Raw genomic sequence first — 18,077 nt, 5'->3', positions numbered from 1 at the left:
AGGCTGCTTTTTTGCAAAACAAAAACCTTTTAAAAGAGTGGGAAGAAAGCAGGGGGGGGTGGCTATTTTCTGGAGTATGGGGAGGGGGCGCATCAGAGGCAGCTCACCTAAGATAGTAACCCCTTTTCTTCCTATCCACCTGTTCTGTGAAACACTCCACCCCCCCCCAACCACAAGCTGCCCAAACCCTCCTTGCCCAAGATCCCAAACATACCTTGCTTCAGGATCCATTGGGCTTCTTTCTAGGAGCCCACTAATGCACTCTTGACGCTGTTGGGACTGCTGGAGGTGCCAGCTAATCGGATTGGCTGGCAGCTCCCGTGGGCAAGACTCCCGAGTGAGGAGGCAGATAGCCCACAGGCAGCCTATTGAGCCCAAGCACAGGCACACACGGTGATGGCTGCGGGGCAGGCCGACATGGGGGCGCAGTTGGCTACACACGCAGACTTCGCTTCCAGGGGGAGGGGTGCGTGCCATTCGTCCCCCATCCTTCAACCCCCCTACCCATCTCCCGTAATGTGTGGCTTATGAATCAATATCACACACATCTTTAAACGGTATTCTATTTTTAGTCTCCGCTGCAACAGCATGCTTTGTCAAAAGATTAATCTGAGTTTTAGTGCTTCCCATTTCTTCCTGCAACTAAATTTCTGCAGCTTAAAAACTCCTGAAATCTTTACGGTTGCACTGTCGGTGAGTGTAATGCTACTTTCTGACCTAACTTATGAGAAATCAAATGCTAACACTGGTAGCTCTGTCACTCGATGGAGTGTCCATTGAATAATGGATGAGGCGATTAAGATAACTCGTACAGCTGAACGATTAACAGATGAGGCTTTGTAGAAGCAGTGCAGACTAATTAATATCTGAACTGAGCATTGGTGTTAGATAGTGACCTCCTGAACGTGATCACGGTTTAACAAGCCTGGATGCATTCTCTAACTCTTCCTTCAACTTGTCCTTCCCTCACAATTGTAATAGCAAACCAGCTCTGCCCTCTCCACATCCAAAGTGCGTACCTTCTTGCAAATGGTGTGCAGTGATATGAAGATGCACTGGTTTTCAATTTAATTTTGATATAATGATTACACTTGTAAAACAAAATGTTGGGCGCTAACTTTGGTTAATCTTTAGAGTGTCAGTCATCTAGAAGTGCATGAAATCAGGGAGTGGAAATTTGGGATTCTCCCCCCCCCCCCCCCCCCCCCCCCCCCGGCCCCCATGCAGTTTCTTTTTAAAATAAATTTAGAGTACTCAATTCTCTTTTTCCAATTAAGGGGCAATTTAGCGTGGCCAATCCACCTAACCTGCACATCTTTGGGTTGTGGGGGCGAAACCCATGCAAACACGGGGAGAACTTGCAAACTCCACGCAGACAGTGACCCGAGGCTGGATTTGAACCTGGGTCCCTGGCGCTGTGAGGCAGCAGTGCTCACCACAGTGCCACCGTGCCGCCGGTGGTCAACTGAGAGTTCATTGCTCGTCATTGATCAACATTGAATAACATAATGGGCTCGAAGGGCTGAATGGCCCACTTTAATTGCTGTGAGTAAAATTTGTCATGGAGGCATAGCTGGTCATCCACCGTGTCCCTGTCAGTTCAGAATGCATGCTCCAACCTAATCGCTCTTTTCAAGTTTTGGTCTGCAAGTTATGGCACTTCTGGTGCATTTGTCAGTATTTTGTAAATGTAACGAGTGTTTCTGGCTCTATCACCTCTTCAGGCAGTGAGCTCAAGACCCTCCTCCCCACCCTTTGGCTGAAATAAATTCTCCTTTATTAGTTCATTTTGGGGATGTGGGTGTCGCTGGAAAGTCCAGCATTCCTTCCCCATCCCTAGTTACCCTTCAGAAGCTGAGCTGCCTTCTAATTTTTTTTTTTAAATAATCTTTATTGTCACAAGTGGGCTTACATTAACACTGCAAGGAAGTTACTGTGAAAAGCCCCTAGTCGCCACACTCTGGCGCCTCTTCGGGTATACTGAGGGAGAATTCAGAATGTCCAGTTTACCTTACCAGCACGACTTTCGGGACTTGTGGGAGGAAACCAGAGCGCCCGGAGGAAACCCACGCAGACACGGGGAGAACGTGCAGACTCCGCACAGACAGTGACCCAAGCTGGGAATCGAACCAGGGACCCTGTCACTGTCGAGCAACAGTGCTAACCACTATGCTACCGTGCCATTGCAGTCCTTGAGGTACACCCATTGTGCTGTTAGGGAGGGAGTTCCAGGGTCTTGCCCCAATGACAGTGAAGGAACGGTGATGTATTTCCAAGTCAGGATGGTGTGTGACTTGGAGGGGAACCTCCAGGTGGTGGGGGTTCCCAGGTACCTGCTGCTCTTGTCCTTCTAGATGGCACTGGTTGTGGGTTTGGAAGGTGCTGCCTCAGGAACCTTGTAGATGATACACACGGCTGTCACTGTTCGTCAGTGGTGGAGGGTTTGAATGTTTGTGGAAGGAGGAGCAATCAAGCGGGCTGCTTTGTCCTGGATATGTTGAGTTTCTTGACTGTTGGACCCGCACTCATCCAGGCAAGTGGAGAGTATTCCATTATACTCCTGCCTTGTGCCTTGCGGGTGGCGGACAGGCTTTGGGGGTCAGGAGGTGATTTACTCACTATAGGATTCCTAGCCTTTGACCTGCCCTGGTAGCCACAGTATTGATATGGCTAGTCCAGTTCAGTTTCTGATCAATGGTATACCCCAGGATGTTTGTGGGGGATTCAGCAATGTTAATGCCATTGAATATCAAGGGACAGTGGTTAGATCCTCTCTCCAAGGAGATGGTCATTGCCTGGCCCATGTGTGGCGCGAATGTAACTTGCAACTTGTCAGCTCAAGCCTGGATATTGTCCAGGTCTTGCTGCATTTGGATTTGATTTGATTTGATTTATTGTCACATGTACCGAAGTACAGTGGAAAGTATTTTTCTGCGGCCGAGGGAATGTACACAGTACGTACGACAAAAAAAGAATAATCGACAGACTACATTGACAAATGGTACCTCGACAAACAGTGATTGGTTGCAGTGCGGAACAAGGGGCCACACAAAGCAAATACATGAGCAAGAGCAGCATAGGGTGTCGTGAATAGTATTCTTACAGGGAACAGATCAGTCCGAGAGAGAGTCGTTGAGGAGTCTAGTAGCTGTGGGGAAAAAGCTGTTCCTATGTCTGAATGTGCGAGTCTTCACACTTCTGTATCTTCTGCCTGATGGAAGGATCTGGAAGAAGGCAAAGCCTGGGTGGGAGGGGTCTCTGATAATGCTGTCTGCCTTCCTGACGCAGCGGGAGGTGTAGACTGAATCAGTGTGTGGGTGGCAAGCTTGTGTGATGCGTTGGGCTGAGTTTACCACACTCTGCAGTTTCTTGCGATCTTAGACCAAGCAGTTGCCATACCAGGCTGTGATGCAGCCGGATAGGATGCTCTCTGTGGTGGCACATCTGTAGAAGTTTGTGAGGTCATAGAACATAGAACAATACAGCGCAGTACAGGCCCTTCGGCCCACGATGTTGCACCGAAACGATGCAGACATGCCAAATTTCTTTAGCTTCCATAGGAAGTCGAGACATTGTTCGGCTTTCTTGACGGTTGTATAAACATAAGTGAACCAGGACAGACTGTTGGTGATGGTGACCCCCAGGAACCTAAAGCTATTGACCATCTCCATTTCGGAGCCATTGATGCAGACTGGGGGTGGGGGGGGGGGGGGGGGGTGTCACGCTACGCTTCCTGAAGTCGATGATCAGTTCCTTGGTTTTTCCGACATTTAGAGAGAGGTTGTTTTCGGCACACCATGCAGCCAAGTGATTGATGGACATGGACAGCTTCGTTATCTGAGGAGTCGCGAATGGTGCTGAACATTGTGCAGTCATCCGCAAACCTCCCCACTTTTGACCTTAGGATGGGAGGAAGGTCATTGATGAAACAGCTAGACGATTGGGCCGAGGACACTACCCTGAGGAACTCCTGCAGTGATGTCCTGGAGCTGAGATGATTGACCTCCAACCACCATAACCATCTTCCTTTGTGCCGGGTATGACTCCAACCAGCGGAGAGTTTTCCCCCTGATTCCCATTGACTCCAGTTTAGCTAGGGCTCCTTGATGCCATCCTCGGTCAAATGCTGCCTTGATGTCAAGGGCAGCCACTCTCACCTCACCTCTGGCATTCCGCTCTTTTATCCATGTTTGAACCAAGGCTGGAATGAGGTCAGGAGCTGAGTGACCCTGGCGGTACCTAAACTGTCCATGTCCGTGAGCAGGTTATTGCTGAGTAAGTGCTGCTCGATAGCACTGTTGATGACTCCTTCCATCACTTTGCTGACGATGGCGAGTAGACTGATAGGCCGGTAATTGGCTGGGTTGGATTTGTCCTGTTTCTTGTGTACAAGACACACCTGGGCAATTTTCCATATTGCCGGGTAGATGCCAGTGTTGTAGCTGTACTGTATAGGTAATGCATTTTGGTAGGTCTAACATAGAGGGTATATATACCGTAAATGGCAAAACTCTTAGAAATATAGAAAGTCAGAGAGATCTAGGCGTGCAGGTCCACAAATCTTTGAAGGTGGCAACACAAGTGGACAAGGTAGTCAAGAAAGCATATGGAATATGCTTCATTGGACGGGGCATCGAGTATATGAACTGGCAAGTCATGCTACAGTTGTATAGAACCTTGGTAAGGCCGCACTTGGAATATTGGGCACAATTCTGGTCGCCACACTACCAGAAGGAGGATTTGGAGAGGGTGCAGAGGAGGTTTACCAGGATGTTGCCTGATCTGGAGGGTGTTAGCTATGTGGAGAGGCTGAACAGACGCGCTCTGGTTTCATTAGGAAGACGGAGGTTGAGGGGTGACCTGATAGAGGTCTACAAGATTATGAGGGGCATGGATAGAGTGGATGGGCAGGCACTCTTTCCCAGGGTGGAGGGGTCAGTCACCAGGGGACCTAGGTTTAAGGTCTATGGGGCAAAGTTTAGAGAAGACGTGCAAGGCAGGTTTTTTTATGCAGAGAGTGGTGAGTGCCTGGAACGCGTTGCCAGGGGAGGTTGTGGAAGCAGATACATTAACGCCGTTCAAAAGGCATCTTGACAAACACATGGATAGGATGGGTATAGAGGGATACGGCACAAGGAAGTGCTGAGGGTTTTGGCAAAGATTGGTATCATGACCGGTACAGGCTTGGAGGGCCGAAGGGCCTGTTCCTGTACTGTATTGTTCGTTGAACAGCTTGGCAAGGTGTGCGGCCAGTTCTGGAGCACAAGTCTTCAGTACTATTGCGGAATATTGTCGGGGCCCCATCGGCTTTGCAGTATCCAGTGCCATCAGCTGTTTCATGGTATCGCGTGGAGTGAATCGTATTGGCTAAAGGCTGTCATCTGTGATGCTGGGGACCTCTGGAGGAGACGGAGATGGATCATCCACTCGGCACTTCTGGCTGAAGATTGTTGCGAATGCCTCAGCCTTGTCTTTTGCACATAATGCTTGGCTCCCCCGTCATTGAGAATGGGGATATTTGTGGAGCCTCCTCCTCCAGTGAGTTGTTTCATAGTCCACCACCATGGATGTGGCTGGAGCTGACATCTGATGGGTTTGTTGTGGAATCACTTCGCTCTGTCTATTATTTGCTGCTTATGCTGTTTGGCACCCAAGTAGTCCAGTGTTGTAGCTTCACCAGGTTGACACCTCATTTTTCGGTATGCCTGGTGTTGCGCCTGGCATGCCCTCCTGCGCTCTTCATTGAGCCAGGGTTGATCCCCTGGCTTGGTGGTAATGGTAGAGTGGGGGATATGCTGGGCCATGAGGTTACAGATTGTGGTTGAGTACAATTCTGCTGCTGCTGATGGCCCACAGCGCCTCAAGGATGCCCAGTCTTGAGTTGCTAGATCTGTTTGAAATCTCTCCCATTTAGTGGAGATGCCGGCGTTTGTCTATATATTTGTTTCTGGAACGTACCTCTTCATTCACCTGAGGAAGGAGCAGCGCTCCGAAAGCTGGTGATTTGAAACAAACCTTTTGGACTTTAACCTGGTGTTGTAAGAATTCTTACTATCCCATTTAGCACAGTGGTAGTGCACAATGGAAGGTATCCTTAATGTGAAGACGGGCCTTTGTCGCCACGCGGACTGTGCGGTGGTCTCTTCCACCGATACTGTGATGGGCAGATGCATCTGCAGCAGGTAGATTGGTGAGGATGAGGTCAAGTATGTTTTTCCCTCTTGTTGGTTCCCCCGCCACCTGCTGCAGTCCAGTCTAGCAGCTATGTCCTTTAGGACCCGGCCAGCTCGGTCTGTGGTGGTGCTACCGAGCCACTCTTGGTGATGGACATTGAAGTCGCCCATTCTGCACCCTTGCCACCCTCAGTGCTTCCTCCAAGTGGTGTTCAACATGGAGGAGTACTGATTCAAGAACTGATGGTGACCGGTATGTGGTAATCAGCAGGAGGATGTCTTGCCCACGTTTAACCTGAAGCCCTGAGACGTCATGGGGTCCAGAGTCGGTGTTGAGGACTCCCAGGGCCACCCCCTAATGACTGTAGACCGCTGTGCCCCCCGCCACCTCTGCTGGGTCTGTCCTGCCGTTGAGACAGGACATACCCAGGAATGGTGATAGTGGTGTCTGGGACATTGTCTGTTAGGTATGATTCTGTGAGTATGACTATGTCAGGCTCTTGCTTGATGAGTCTGTGAGACGGCTCTCGCAACTTTGGCGCAAGCCCCCAGATGTTAGGAAGGAGGACTTTGCAGGGGTGGCAGAGCTGGGATTGTCCAGTGTATCCATTGCCTGTCTCGATGCCGGGTGATCCGTCCGGTTTCATTCCTTTTTTGTAGCATTTTCATAGCGGTTGGGTACAACTGAGTGGCTTGTGAAGCCATTTCACAGGGCATTTAAGACTCACATGTAGGCCAGACCGGGTAAGGACGGCAGACTTTCTTTCCCTAAAGTCCAAAGATGTGCAGGTTAGGTGGATTGGCCATGATAAATTGCCCTTAGTGTCCAAAATTGCCCTTAGTGTTGGGTGGGGTTACTGGGTTATGGGGATCGGGTGGAGGTGTTGACCTTGGGTAGGGTGCTCTTTCCAAGAGCCGGTGCAGACTCGATGGGTCGAATGGCCTCCTTCTGCACTGTAAATTATAGAATCATAGAAGTTTACAGCATGGAAACAGGCCCTTCGGCCCAACCAGTCCATGCCGCCCAGTTTTTACCATTAAGCTAGTCCCAGTTACCCGCACTTGGCCCATAACCCTCTATACCCATCTTACCCATGTAACTATCTAAATGTTTTTTAAAAGACACAATTGTACCCGCCTCTACTACTACCTCTGGCAGCCCATTCCAGACACTCACTACCCTCTGAGTGAAGAAATTGCCCCTCTGGGCCCTTCTGAATCTCTCCCCTCTCACCTTAAACCTATTCCCTCTAGTTTTAGACTCCCCTACCTTTGGGAAAAGATGTTGACTATCTACCTTATCTATGCCCCTCATTATTTTATAGACCTCTATAAGATCACCCCTAAGCCTCCTACGCTCCAAGGAAAAAAGTCCCAGTCTATCCAGCCTCTCCTTATAACTCAAACCATCAAGTCCCGGCAACATCCTAGTAAATCTTTTCTGCACTCTTTCCAGTTTAATAATATCCTTGATAAAATTCTATGATAATCTATGAAAGTGAGCCTGATGGTTTTTTGAGACAGTCAACAATGGTTTCATGGTCATCATTAGACTTTTAATTCCAGATATTTTATTGAGTTTAAATTCCATTACCTGCAGTGGTGGGATTCGAACCCGGCTCATTACCCTGGTCTCTGGATTACTAGTCCAGCGACAATACCACTATGCTACCGCCTCCCTTCTCTACTGCCTTCTGCCAAATACATTAGATTTGAAGTATTAAAATAAGGAATAATTTGTGCCCCTTTTTTAAGGCCTGCAGGCTGTCGGGGTAGTTTTGGCTTTGGGTTTCCCTGGAGAATCAGTGGATGTGAGTTTCAATGACATGTGCACCTCAGCTTGAGTGGTCTGTGTCTCTCACTGGACTGCCCTCAACTCTTCACCCAAACCTGACTTGCGCCTGGATTTCTGAGGATGGAAAACCTATTGGAGAGCAACTTCCTTTTCAAAGATAGGATAAAAGATTCCTTCCTGCCCTCGAAGTGGAGGTTTGAGCCAAGAGACTGGCTGAGAAATTCTTGCTCGGCCTTCCTCCTGTGAGAAAACACAAATGTTGCTGCCATTTTATTTTTTGACGTTAGATAACTAGTTTGGTTTTCCCTGTTTGTGTAGTAATTGCATTATGTTTGTTCTCGCAGAGGTCCGTTCCTTGTGGCAATGGGTCGATCCTGGCATCCTGAAGAGTTTACATGTGCCTATTGTAAGCTGTCCCTCGCACACATTGGCTTTATGGAAGAGAAGGGGTCGGTGTATTGTGAGAAGTGCTACGAGCAGTTCTTTGCCCCTGAATGCGCCAGGTGCCAGAGGAAGATCTTAGGGGTAAGTAATTTAAGATGCTGAAACTGTAACCTAATACACCATCCAGAATGAACCAGTCATACCAAAACCTAAATGATTCACGTATTCAGGCTGACCCATTCCACTTGTTCTATATTCCTAGGTTGACAGCATCCCACCCTCCTTTCAAATCTTCCTTCATCCCTCTCCTTTTCATTTTGAAACCTCGATCACTCTGAAGGCCTCAGGATATGCCGTTTCTTAGCCAAAGTGTCACATAAACAAACAAACAGTTCTTTCCTTTGCAAACGTAATCACTTGTTCAATCCATAAAAGTAAATTAGGGTAATTTAACCACTGATTTAGATTTTCTTCTGTGCTGGGGAAATATTTAACATCTGCTCAATGTTGTTAGTCCTCGCCGCGCACATCCATTGACCACAATCAGTCAGGATAAACAACACCTCCTCCACGATAGTCCTCAATACCGGGGCCCCGCAATACTGTGTACTTAGCCCCCATCTATACTCCCTATACACGCACGACTGTGTTGCAAAATTCAGCTCCAACTCCATCTACAGGTTTGTTGATGACACGACCGTACCGGATTGGATCTCGAACAACGATGAGTCAGAATACAGGCGGGACATAGAGAACCTAGTGGAGTGGTGCAACAACAACAATCTCTCCCTCAATGTCAGCAAAACTAAGAGCTGGTCATTGACTTCAAGAAGCGAAGAATCATACACACCCCTGTCTGCATCAATGGTGCAGAGGTGGAGATGGTCGACAGCTTCAAATTCCGAGGTGTGCACATCACAACAATCTGTCCTGGTCCACCCACGTCGACGCTATGACCAGGAAAGCACAACAGCGCCTACACATCTTCAGGAAACTAAGGAAATTCGGCATGTCCACATTGACTCTTACCAACTTTTACAGATGCACCATGGAAAGCATCCTATCAGGCTGCATCACAGCCTGGTATGGCAACTGCTTGGCCCAAAACCGCAAGAAACTTCAGAGAGTCGTGAACACCTCCCAGTCCAACACACAAACCCGCTTCCCATCCAATGACTCCATCTACACCTCCTGCTGCCTGGGGAAAGCGGGCAGCATAATCAAAGACCCCTCCCACCCGGGTTATTCTCTCCACCAACCTCTTCCATCAGGCAGGAGATACGAAAGTCTGAGATTCAAAAACAGCTAAATAGATGATTTCCTATTTTTCGAAATGAACAACAGAAATTATTTTGTGTAAGTGACATATTTAATTTTTGCTTTGTTCATGGGATGTTAGTGTCGCTGGAAGGCGAACATTTATTGCCCATCACTAATTCCCTTCAATGATTCACCTTCATAGAATCATAGAACTCAGAAAGTGCAGACGGAGGCCATTGGGTCAGCACGATGCTCCGAAAGAGCACCCCACCTCAGTCCACATCCTATCCCCGTAATCTGCACATCCCTGGGTTGGCCCAACTCAATTTCCTCTAACCTGCACATCTTTTGGACCTTCATGAACCACTGCAGTGCATGTGGTGTTGATGCACCGACAGGGCTGATGGGGATGGAGCTTCTGGATTTTAACTCTGTGACATTGAAGGAACAGCGATATCGTTCCAAGGCAGGAAGGTGTATGGCTTGAGAGGGGAATTTAGCAGTGGTGCTCCCATGCAGATGCTGCCTTGTCCTCCAGGTAATAGAGTTTGGAAGGTGCTGTCGGAAGAACCTTGGTGAGTTGCTGCAGTGTATCTTGTAGATACAGCTGCCACTGTTGGTGGTAGACGGAGTGAATGATAAAGGTGGTGTGTGGGATCAATTAGGGTATGATAGCATAATGATTATGTTACTGCGTTAGTGATGCAGAGATGTAGAATAATAATCCAGAGACCGCAAGTTAACAGCCTTCTGAAATAGCCCAGTATGAGGAGACCGCAGGTTTCCAGTGGACCTCGAAGGACACCCCTCCAACTGGCTTACAACAAAACTTGTATTTTTTTAAACAAGGCTGATTCGCGTTCTAGATTGAACCTTAAGGCCATAAGTTAACAGGTGGGATCAGGAGCAGGGCACAAGCCCCCTTGACCCTCTTCTACCTTGATCAATACGATCAAGGCTGAAAGTCTACACTATATTCCTGTTCCTTTCCTATCCTCATATCCCATAATGTCCAAACATCTGTCAGAATTCTTTGAATTTACTCAATGACTGGGCATCCACAGGCCTACAGGGAGAGAATTCCAAAGATTGACCCTCTGAGTTAATAAACATCTCTGAGGTGCCAGGTCCATTATTGTGAGACTACGACCCCTAGTTCCAGATTGTTTAGCTAGGGAAATGGACCCTCAGCATCTACCCTGTCAAGCCCTCGAATGGTTTTGTAAATTTCGAGGAGATCACCTCTTATTCTTCGAACCTCCAGAGACCATAGAACGTAGAACATTACAGCGCAGTACAGGCCCTTTGGCCCTCAATGTTGCGCCGACCTGTGAACCCACTCTAAAGCCCATCTACACTATTCCCTTATCGTCCATATGTCTATCCAATGACCATTTGAATACCCTTAGTGTTGGCGAGTCCACTACTGTTGCAGACAGGGCATTCCACGCCCTTACTACTCTCTGAGTAAAGAACCTACCTCTGACGTCTGTCTTATATCTATCTCCCCTCAATTTAAAGCTATGTCCCCTCGTGCTAGACAGCACCATCCGAGGAAAAAGGACCTCACTGTCCATCCGATCCAATCCTCTGATCATCTTGTATGCCTCAATTAAGTCACCTCTTAACCTTCTTCTCTCTAACGAAAACAGCCTCAAGTCCCTCAGCCTTTCCTCATAAGATCTTCCCTCCATATCAGGCAACATTCTGGTAAATCACCTCTGCACCCTTTCCAATGCTTCCACATCCTTCCTATAATGCGGCGACCAGAATTGCACGCAATACTCCAAATGCGGCCGCACCAGAGTTTTGTACAGCTGCAACATGACCGCATGGCTCCGAAACTCAATCCCTCTACCAATAAAAGCTAACACGCCGTACGCCTTCTTAACCCTCTCAACCTGGGTGGCAACTTTCAGGGATCTATGTACATGGACACCGAGATCTCTCTGCTCATCCACACTGCCAAGAATCTTACCATTAGCCCAGTACGCTGTCTTCCTGTTATTCCTTCCAAAATGAATCACCTCACACTTTTCTGCATTAAACTCCATTTGCCACCTCTCAGCAGCTTATCTATGTCCCTCTGTAACATGTAACATCCTTCTGCACTGTCCACAACTCCACCGACTTTAGTGTCATCTGCAAATTTACTCACCCATCCTTCTACGCCCTCCTCCAGGCCATTTATAAAAATGACAAAAAGCAGTGGCCCCAAAACAGATCCTTGTGGTACACCATTAGTAACTGGACCCCAGTCTGAACATTTACCATCAACCACCACCCTTTGTCTTCCTCCAGCTAGCCAATTTCTGATCCAAACTGCTAAATGACGCTGAATCCCATGCCACCATATTTTCTGCAGTAGCCTACCGTGGGGAACCTTATCAAACGCTTTACTGAAATCCATAAACACCACATCAACTGCTTTACCCTCATCCATCTGTTTGGTCACCTTCTCAAAGAACTCAATAAGGTTTGTGAGGCACGACCTACCCTTCACAAAACCGTGTTGACTATCTCGAATCAAATTATTCCTTTCCAGATGATTATACATCCTATCTCTTATAAACCTTTCCAAGATTTTGCCCACAACAGAAGTAAGGCTCACTGGTCTATAGTTACCGGGGTTGTCTTTACTCCCCTTCTTGAACAAGGGGACAACATTTGCTATCCTCCAGTCTTCTGGCACTATTCCTGTAGACAAAGATGACTTAAAGATCAAAGCAAAAGGCTCAGCAATTTCCTCCCGAACTTCCCAGAGAATCCTAGGATAAATCCCATCCGGCCCAGGGGACTTATCTATTTTCACACTTTCCAGAATTGCTAACACCTCCTCCTTATGAACCTCAAGCCCTTCTAGTCTAGTAGCCTGAATCTCAGTATTTTCCTCGACAACATTGTCTTTTTCCTGTGTGAAAACTGGCGAAAAATATTCATTTAGCACCTCTCCTATCTCCTCGGACTCCAAGCACAACTTCCCGCTACTGTCCTTGACTGGCCCTACTCTTACCCTAGTCATTCGTTTATTCCTGACATATCTATAGAAAGCTTTAGGGTTATCCTTCATCCGACCTGCCAAAGACTTCTCATGTCCCCTCCTGGCTCTTCTTAGCTCTCTCTTTAGGTCCTTCCTAGCTAACTTGTAACTCTCGAGCGCCCTAACTGAACCTCCATGTCTCATCTTTACATAAGCCTCCTTCTTCCTCTTGACAAGTGTTCCGACTGCTTTAGTAAACCACGGTTCCCTTGCTCGACCACTTCCTCCCTGCCAGACAGGTACATACATATCAAGGACACGCAGTAGTTGTTCCTTGAACAAGCTCCACATTTCCATAATGCCCATCTCCTGCAGTTTTCCTCTCCATCCGATGCATCCTAAGTCTTGGCTCATCGCATCATAATTGCCTTTCCCCCAGATATAACTCTTGCCCTGCGGTATATACCTATCCCTTTCCATCACTAAAGTAAACGCAGTGGAATTGTGGTCACTATCACCAAAGTGCTCACCTACCTCCAAATCTAACACCTGTCCTGGTTCATTACCCAGTACCAAATCCAATATGGCCTCGCCTCTCATTGGCCTATCTACATACTGTGGCAGGAAACCCTCCTGCACACATTGGACAAAAAACAGACCCATCTAAAGTACTCGAACTACAGCGTTTCCAGTCAATATTTGGAAAGTTAAAGTCCCCCATAACAACTACCCTGTTGCTTTCGCTCCTATCCAGAATCATCTTTGCAATCCTTTCCTCTACATCTTGGAACTTTTTGGAGGCCTATAGAAACCCCCTAACAGGGTGACCTCTCCTTTCCTGTTTCTAACCTCAGCTCATACTACCTCAGTAGACGAGTCCTCATCAAACGTCCTTTCTGCCATCGGAATACTGTCCTTGACTAACAATGCCACCCCTCCCCCTCTTTTACCACCTTCCCTGAGCTTAATGAACTATCTAAACCCCGGCACCTGCAACAACCATTCCTGTCCCTGCTCTATCCATGTCTCCGAAATGGCCACAACATCGAAGTCCCAGGTACCAACCCATGCCGCAAGTTCACCCACCTTATTCCGGTTGCTCCTGGCATTGAAGAAGACACACTTTAAACCACCTTCCTGCCTGCCGGTACACTCCTGCAACTTTGAAACCTTACTCATGTCCTCACTACTCTCAACCTCCTGTATACTGGAGCTACAATTCAGGTTCCCAAGCCCCTGCTGAACTAGTTTAAATCCTCCCGAAGAGCATTAGCAAATTTCCCCCCCAGGATATTGGTACCCCTCTGGTCCAGGTGTAGACCATCCCGTTTGTAGAGGTCCCACCGACCCCAGAATGAGCCCCAATTATCCAGAAATCTGAAACCCTCCCTCCTGCACCATCCCTGTAGCCACGTGTTCAACTCCTCTCTCTCCCTATTCCTCGTCTCGCTATCACGTGGCATGGGTAACAACCCAGAGATAATAACTCTGTTTGTCCTGGATCCAAGTTTCCACCCTCACGCCCTGAATTCCTGCCTTACATCCCTATCCCTTTTCCTACCTATGTTGTTGGTACCTATGTGGACCACAACTTGGGGCTGCTCCCCCTCCCCCTTAAGGATCCCGAAAACACAATCCAAGACATCATGCACCCTGGCACCTGGGAGGCAACACACCAACCGCGAGTCTCTCTCGTTCCCACAGAATCTCCTATCTATCCCCCTAACTATGGAGTCTCCAATGACTAATGCTCTACTCCTCTCCCCCCTTCCCTTCTGAGCAACAGGGGCCGACTCCGTGCCAGAGACCTGTACCCCATGGCTTACCCCTGGTAAGTCGCCCCTCCCAACAGTATCCAAAGCGGTATACTTGTTACTAAGGGGAACGACCACAGGGGATCCCTGTACTGACTGCTTCCTCCCAGCCCCTCTCACCGTCACCCATCTATCTTTATTCTTCGGAGTAACTACATCCCTGAAGCTTCTATCTATGACCACCTCTGCCTCCAGCTCCAGCTCCAGTTCCCTAATGCGGTTTCTGAGGAGCTGGAAATGGGTGCACTTCCCACAGATGAAATCAGCAGGGACACTGACGGCATCCCTCACCTCAAACATTCTGCAGGAGGAACATGGTCCTATTGCACTCAGTCTCTCCTTGAAGGACAATCATCTCAGCCCAGGACCCAATCTGGTGAACCTTTGTTTCGCCTTGTCCAAAGGAAGTATGTCCGTCCTTGGGTGAGTTGACCTTTGTGTGAACTTCCTGATATCTCAGGCCCCAATTTAAGATTGTCCTCGGCTCCCTGAGGACTTAATTGGAGCTTAATTGGCGAGTGACAGCAGTGCAAGGGCACATGGCTAACGGATAAACCTGCCACTCTGTTATAACTGCCCCGCCTGCCAATATGGTTTCTACTGCTTGTTTCCTCAAGTCCCAGGGAGCGGATATGGCTGAATTATCAATCTCCAGTCAGGTTAAAGTCCAGCGTGATCAAATAGGAGTTGTTCATCAAAAAGCCCCATCTGGCAGGTTCGTTCCGGATTGAAACTGCCCCACTGTATTTTGCTCCAACCCCAAGGCATTGAATTTGAACAGGAAATCTGCGGGAAAAGTTCCCTTGCCACAAAAATCCTGCTCTTCCCAATGGGATTGGACAGCTCAGGAATCTGGAAACTATCCATGAAAACAGAAAAACATGAATGTAGACAACCACGCTGCCCACAGTTATTCAGCTGGTGTGCCCTACTGCGCTGTGCTTTTGTGTAATTATTGGAGCAACAGACACCTTCCATACTCCATTTAGAGGTCATATGGTACAATTGTGGAATTTTTACCATCTGTCTACACTCTGATCTTTTATGTATGTCCGGTAATAACAGCGCATCTAGGATTCACGTATTCGTCTAGATGGATAACAAGTTGGCTGGTTCCAGGAAAGGGAACGTTTTCGAAACTCCAAATGGAAAGTTGGGCTCTTTGATGAATGTGAAGGAATCGCAGATGGAACTGGCCCCTAATTAGAACCAGCCGCTGGGCTGTGCCAGAAGAATGCTTTCTGGACTTTTGGCTCCCCCCCCGCCCCGCCCCCTGCCCGATTTCAGGACCACAGCCAGAGTCTCCCTCAGATCTTTGCAATCCCAATTCACAGGCCGCACACAGATGGTGTAAGCAGGCTGCCGTCTCCCTCAGTGCAGGAGCCCCATTCTCTGCCAGGTTCAGGGGTTGGGGTGAGCGTGGGGTGCAGGTGGGCGGGACCGCTCGCTATAGGAAGTTTCATTCTTGTTGTTCCTTTTCCTGCTTCATGCTGAACAAGTCATTCAGTTCAAGGGCAAATAGGCTTGGGTAACAAATGCTGGCCTTGCCAAAGGCAGCCACATCCCAATAAAGAATATAGAGAGGAGGAAACTGGTCATTCTGAGGGCTGTGCAGTTTGATGCCAATGATGCAGATGGGAGGATAAATTCCCTACTGTGCCTACTGAAGTTCTAGCACAGAAACAGGCCATTCAGCCCAACAGCCTCATGCTGATGTTTATGCTCCATGTCAGCCTCTACGTAGTCGCAGAAGATGTTTGTTTGCCTGACGCGTTACTGCTTCCCTCGAACAGATAATCATAGAAAATTCCTGCATCAGTTGGCAAGATGAGGTCTTTGGGCAACCTTGTTGTCAGCAGCCAATACAATTGACGTTTCGTAATGTAATGTGACCACAGTGTGCAGCCCATCATTTGACCTTTAAAGGAGGGTCAGAAATTCTGGAGGGTTGAAGTAATTTGCTCCTTGATCTGTTAACTTCTCTCAAAAAGCACTGCTTTGATAGGATTGCTTATGACGTGTAAAAATCCGATTACCTTGCTGATCTTTAAATCCCCGTCTACTTACTTTTACGTCTGATGTTTCCTCCAAACCTTGGTCTCATGAGATTGGAGTCCATTGTTTGATTCTTGTGTTCGCTGCGCACAAACGCACACACTGACGGCAAGCAAAATCATCCGACAATGTTGGTTGCTTCGCTGCCTGTTTGTAATGGTTTAATACAATCACAACAGTGTTGTCACGGGTTTCAGTCCAGCATGATGAGTGACACCCCCTCCCTGTCTCCCTTGGTGGGGTCGACTCCTCAAGAGACATCAAAACAATTATAAAAGCAAAGTACTGGGAATGTCGGAGAACGGAAATAAAAATTAAACGTTCCAGAAAAATTCAGCAGACCTGGCAGCATCTGTGGACAAGAAGATGAGGTGCTGTTCCTCCAGCTTGCTTTGGGCTTCACTGGAACATTGTAGCAGGCTGAGGACAGAATTGTGAGCAAGACAGCATGATGGTGAATTGAAATGGCAATCGACCAGAAGATTAGGGTCATTCTTGTGAATGGCGGTGTTCTGCAAAGTGGTCACCTGGTCTGCATTTGGTCTCCCCAGTGTAGAGGAGACCACATTGTGAGCAGTGAATAGGACAGACTAAATTGAAGGAAGGAGGTAGATCGCTGCTTCACCTGTAAGGAGTGTGTGGAGTCTTGGACAGGGGCAGGTGTAACACTTCCTACAATAGCATAGAATGGTGCCATGGGAAGGGGATGTGGTGCTGGGGTGATAGAGGAGTGGACCAGGGTGTCACAGCGGGAACGGTCCATTTGTAATGCTGACAGGCGGGGTGAGGGGAAGATGTGTTTATTGGTGGCATCATGCAGGAGCTGGCAGAAAGGCTAGCACAGTGGTTAGCTCAGTTGCTTCACAGCTCCAGAGTCCCAGGTTCGATTCCCCGCTGGGTCATTGTCTGTGTGGAGTCTGCACTTTCTCCCCGTGTCTGCGTGGGTTTCCTCCGGGTACTCCGGTTTCCTCCCACAGTCCAAAGATGTGCTGGTTAGATGGATTGGCCATGCTAAATTCCCCTTAGTGTCCAAAAGGGTGAGGTGGTGTTGCTGGGTTACGGGGATCGGTTGGAAGGTTGCTCGTTCCAAGGGCCAGTGCAGACTTTTGATGGGCCGAATTGCCTCCTTCTGCACTGCAAATTCTATGACTCTGACCTCTTGAACATGGAGGCTGGTGAGATGAAAAGTGAGGACAAGGGGAATCCTTAGGTTAGGTGGATGAGCCATGATAAATTGTCCCTTAGTGTCCATAGATGTGCAGGTTAGGTGGATTGGCCATGATAAATTGTCCCTTAGTGTCCATAGATGTGCAGGTTAGGTGGGGTTGCAGGGATAGGGCAGGGGAGTGGTCCTAGGTAGGGTGCTCTTTCAGAGGGTTGGTGCAGACTCGATGGGCCGAATGGCCTCCTTTTGCACTGTAGGAATTCAATGATTCTGTGAACTGTTTTTTAATTCACTTTGTGCCCTGTCAACAACAGTGCGAGTGGGAGTGGGGGGCAGTGGATTCTTCAGTTAGGAAAACAAGGAAGACATATCGGAAGTGCTGTTTTGGAAATGAGGAACCAATCAAAACAATTATATCTTGCCACAGAATAGATGTAAAATAGATGGAAAT

General features: G+C 48.1%; 1 protein-coding gene across 7 annotated transcripts in view; it reads left to right on the top strand.

The window, feature by feature from the left end:
* The window catches only part of LOC140408302 (PDZ and LIM domain protein 5-like), a 328,382-nt gene that overhangs the window by 292,649 nt on the left and 17,656 nt on the right, over positions 1–18,077 (top strand). For all 7 annotated transcript variants that reach the window (XM_072495316.1, XM_072495317.1, XM_072495314.1 and 4 more), the window contains one exon: positions 8,313–8,493. In XM_072495316.1, the coding sequence (XP_072351417.1) occupies positions 8,313–8,493 (181 nt within the window). The remainder of the gene's footprint in view (positions 1–8,312; positions 8,494–18,077) is intronic.

This window comes from Scyliorhinus torazame, chromosome 3 (genome assembly GCF_047496885.1).
Source record: "Scyliorhinus torazame isolate Kashiwa2021f chromosome 3, sScyTor2.1, whole genome shotgun sequence".
In the NCBI taxonomy this organism is placed as follows: Eukaryota; Metazoa; Chordata; class Chondrichthyes; order Carcharhiniformes; family Scyliorhinidae; genus Scyliorhinus; species Scyliorhinus torazame.
The sequence above is the reverse complement of the archived record's forward strand: the minus strand, read 5'-3'. Positions and strand labels throughout refer to the sequence as shown.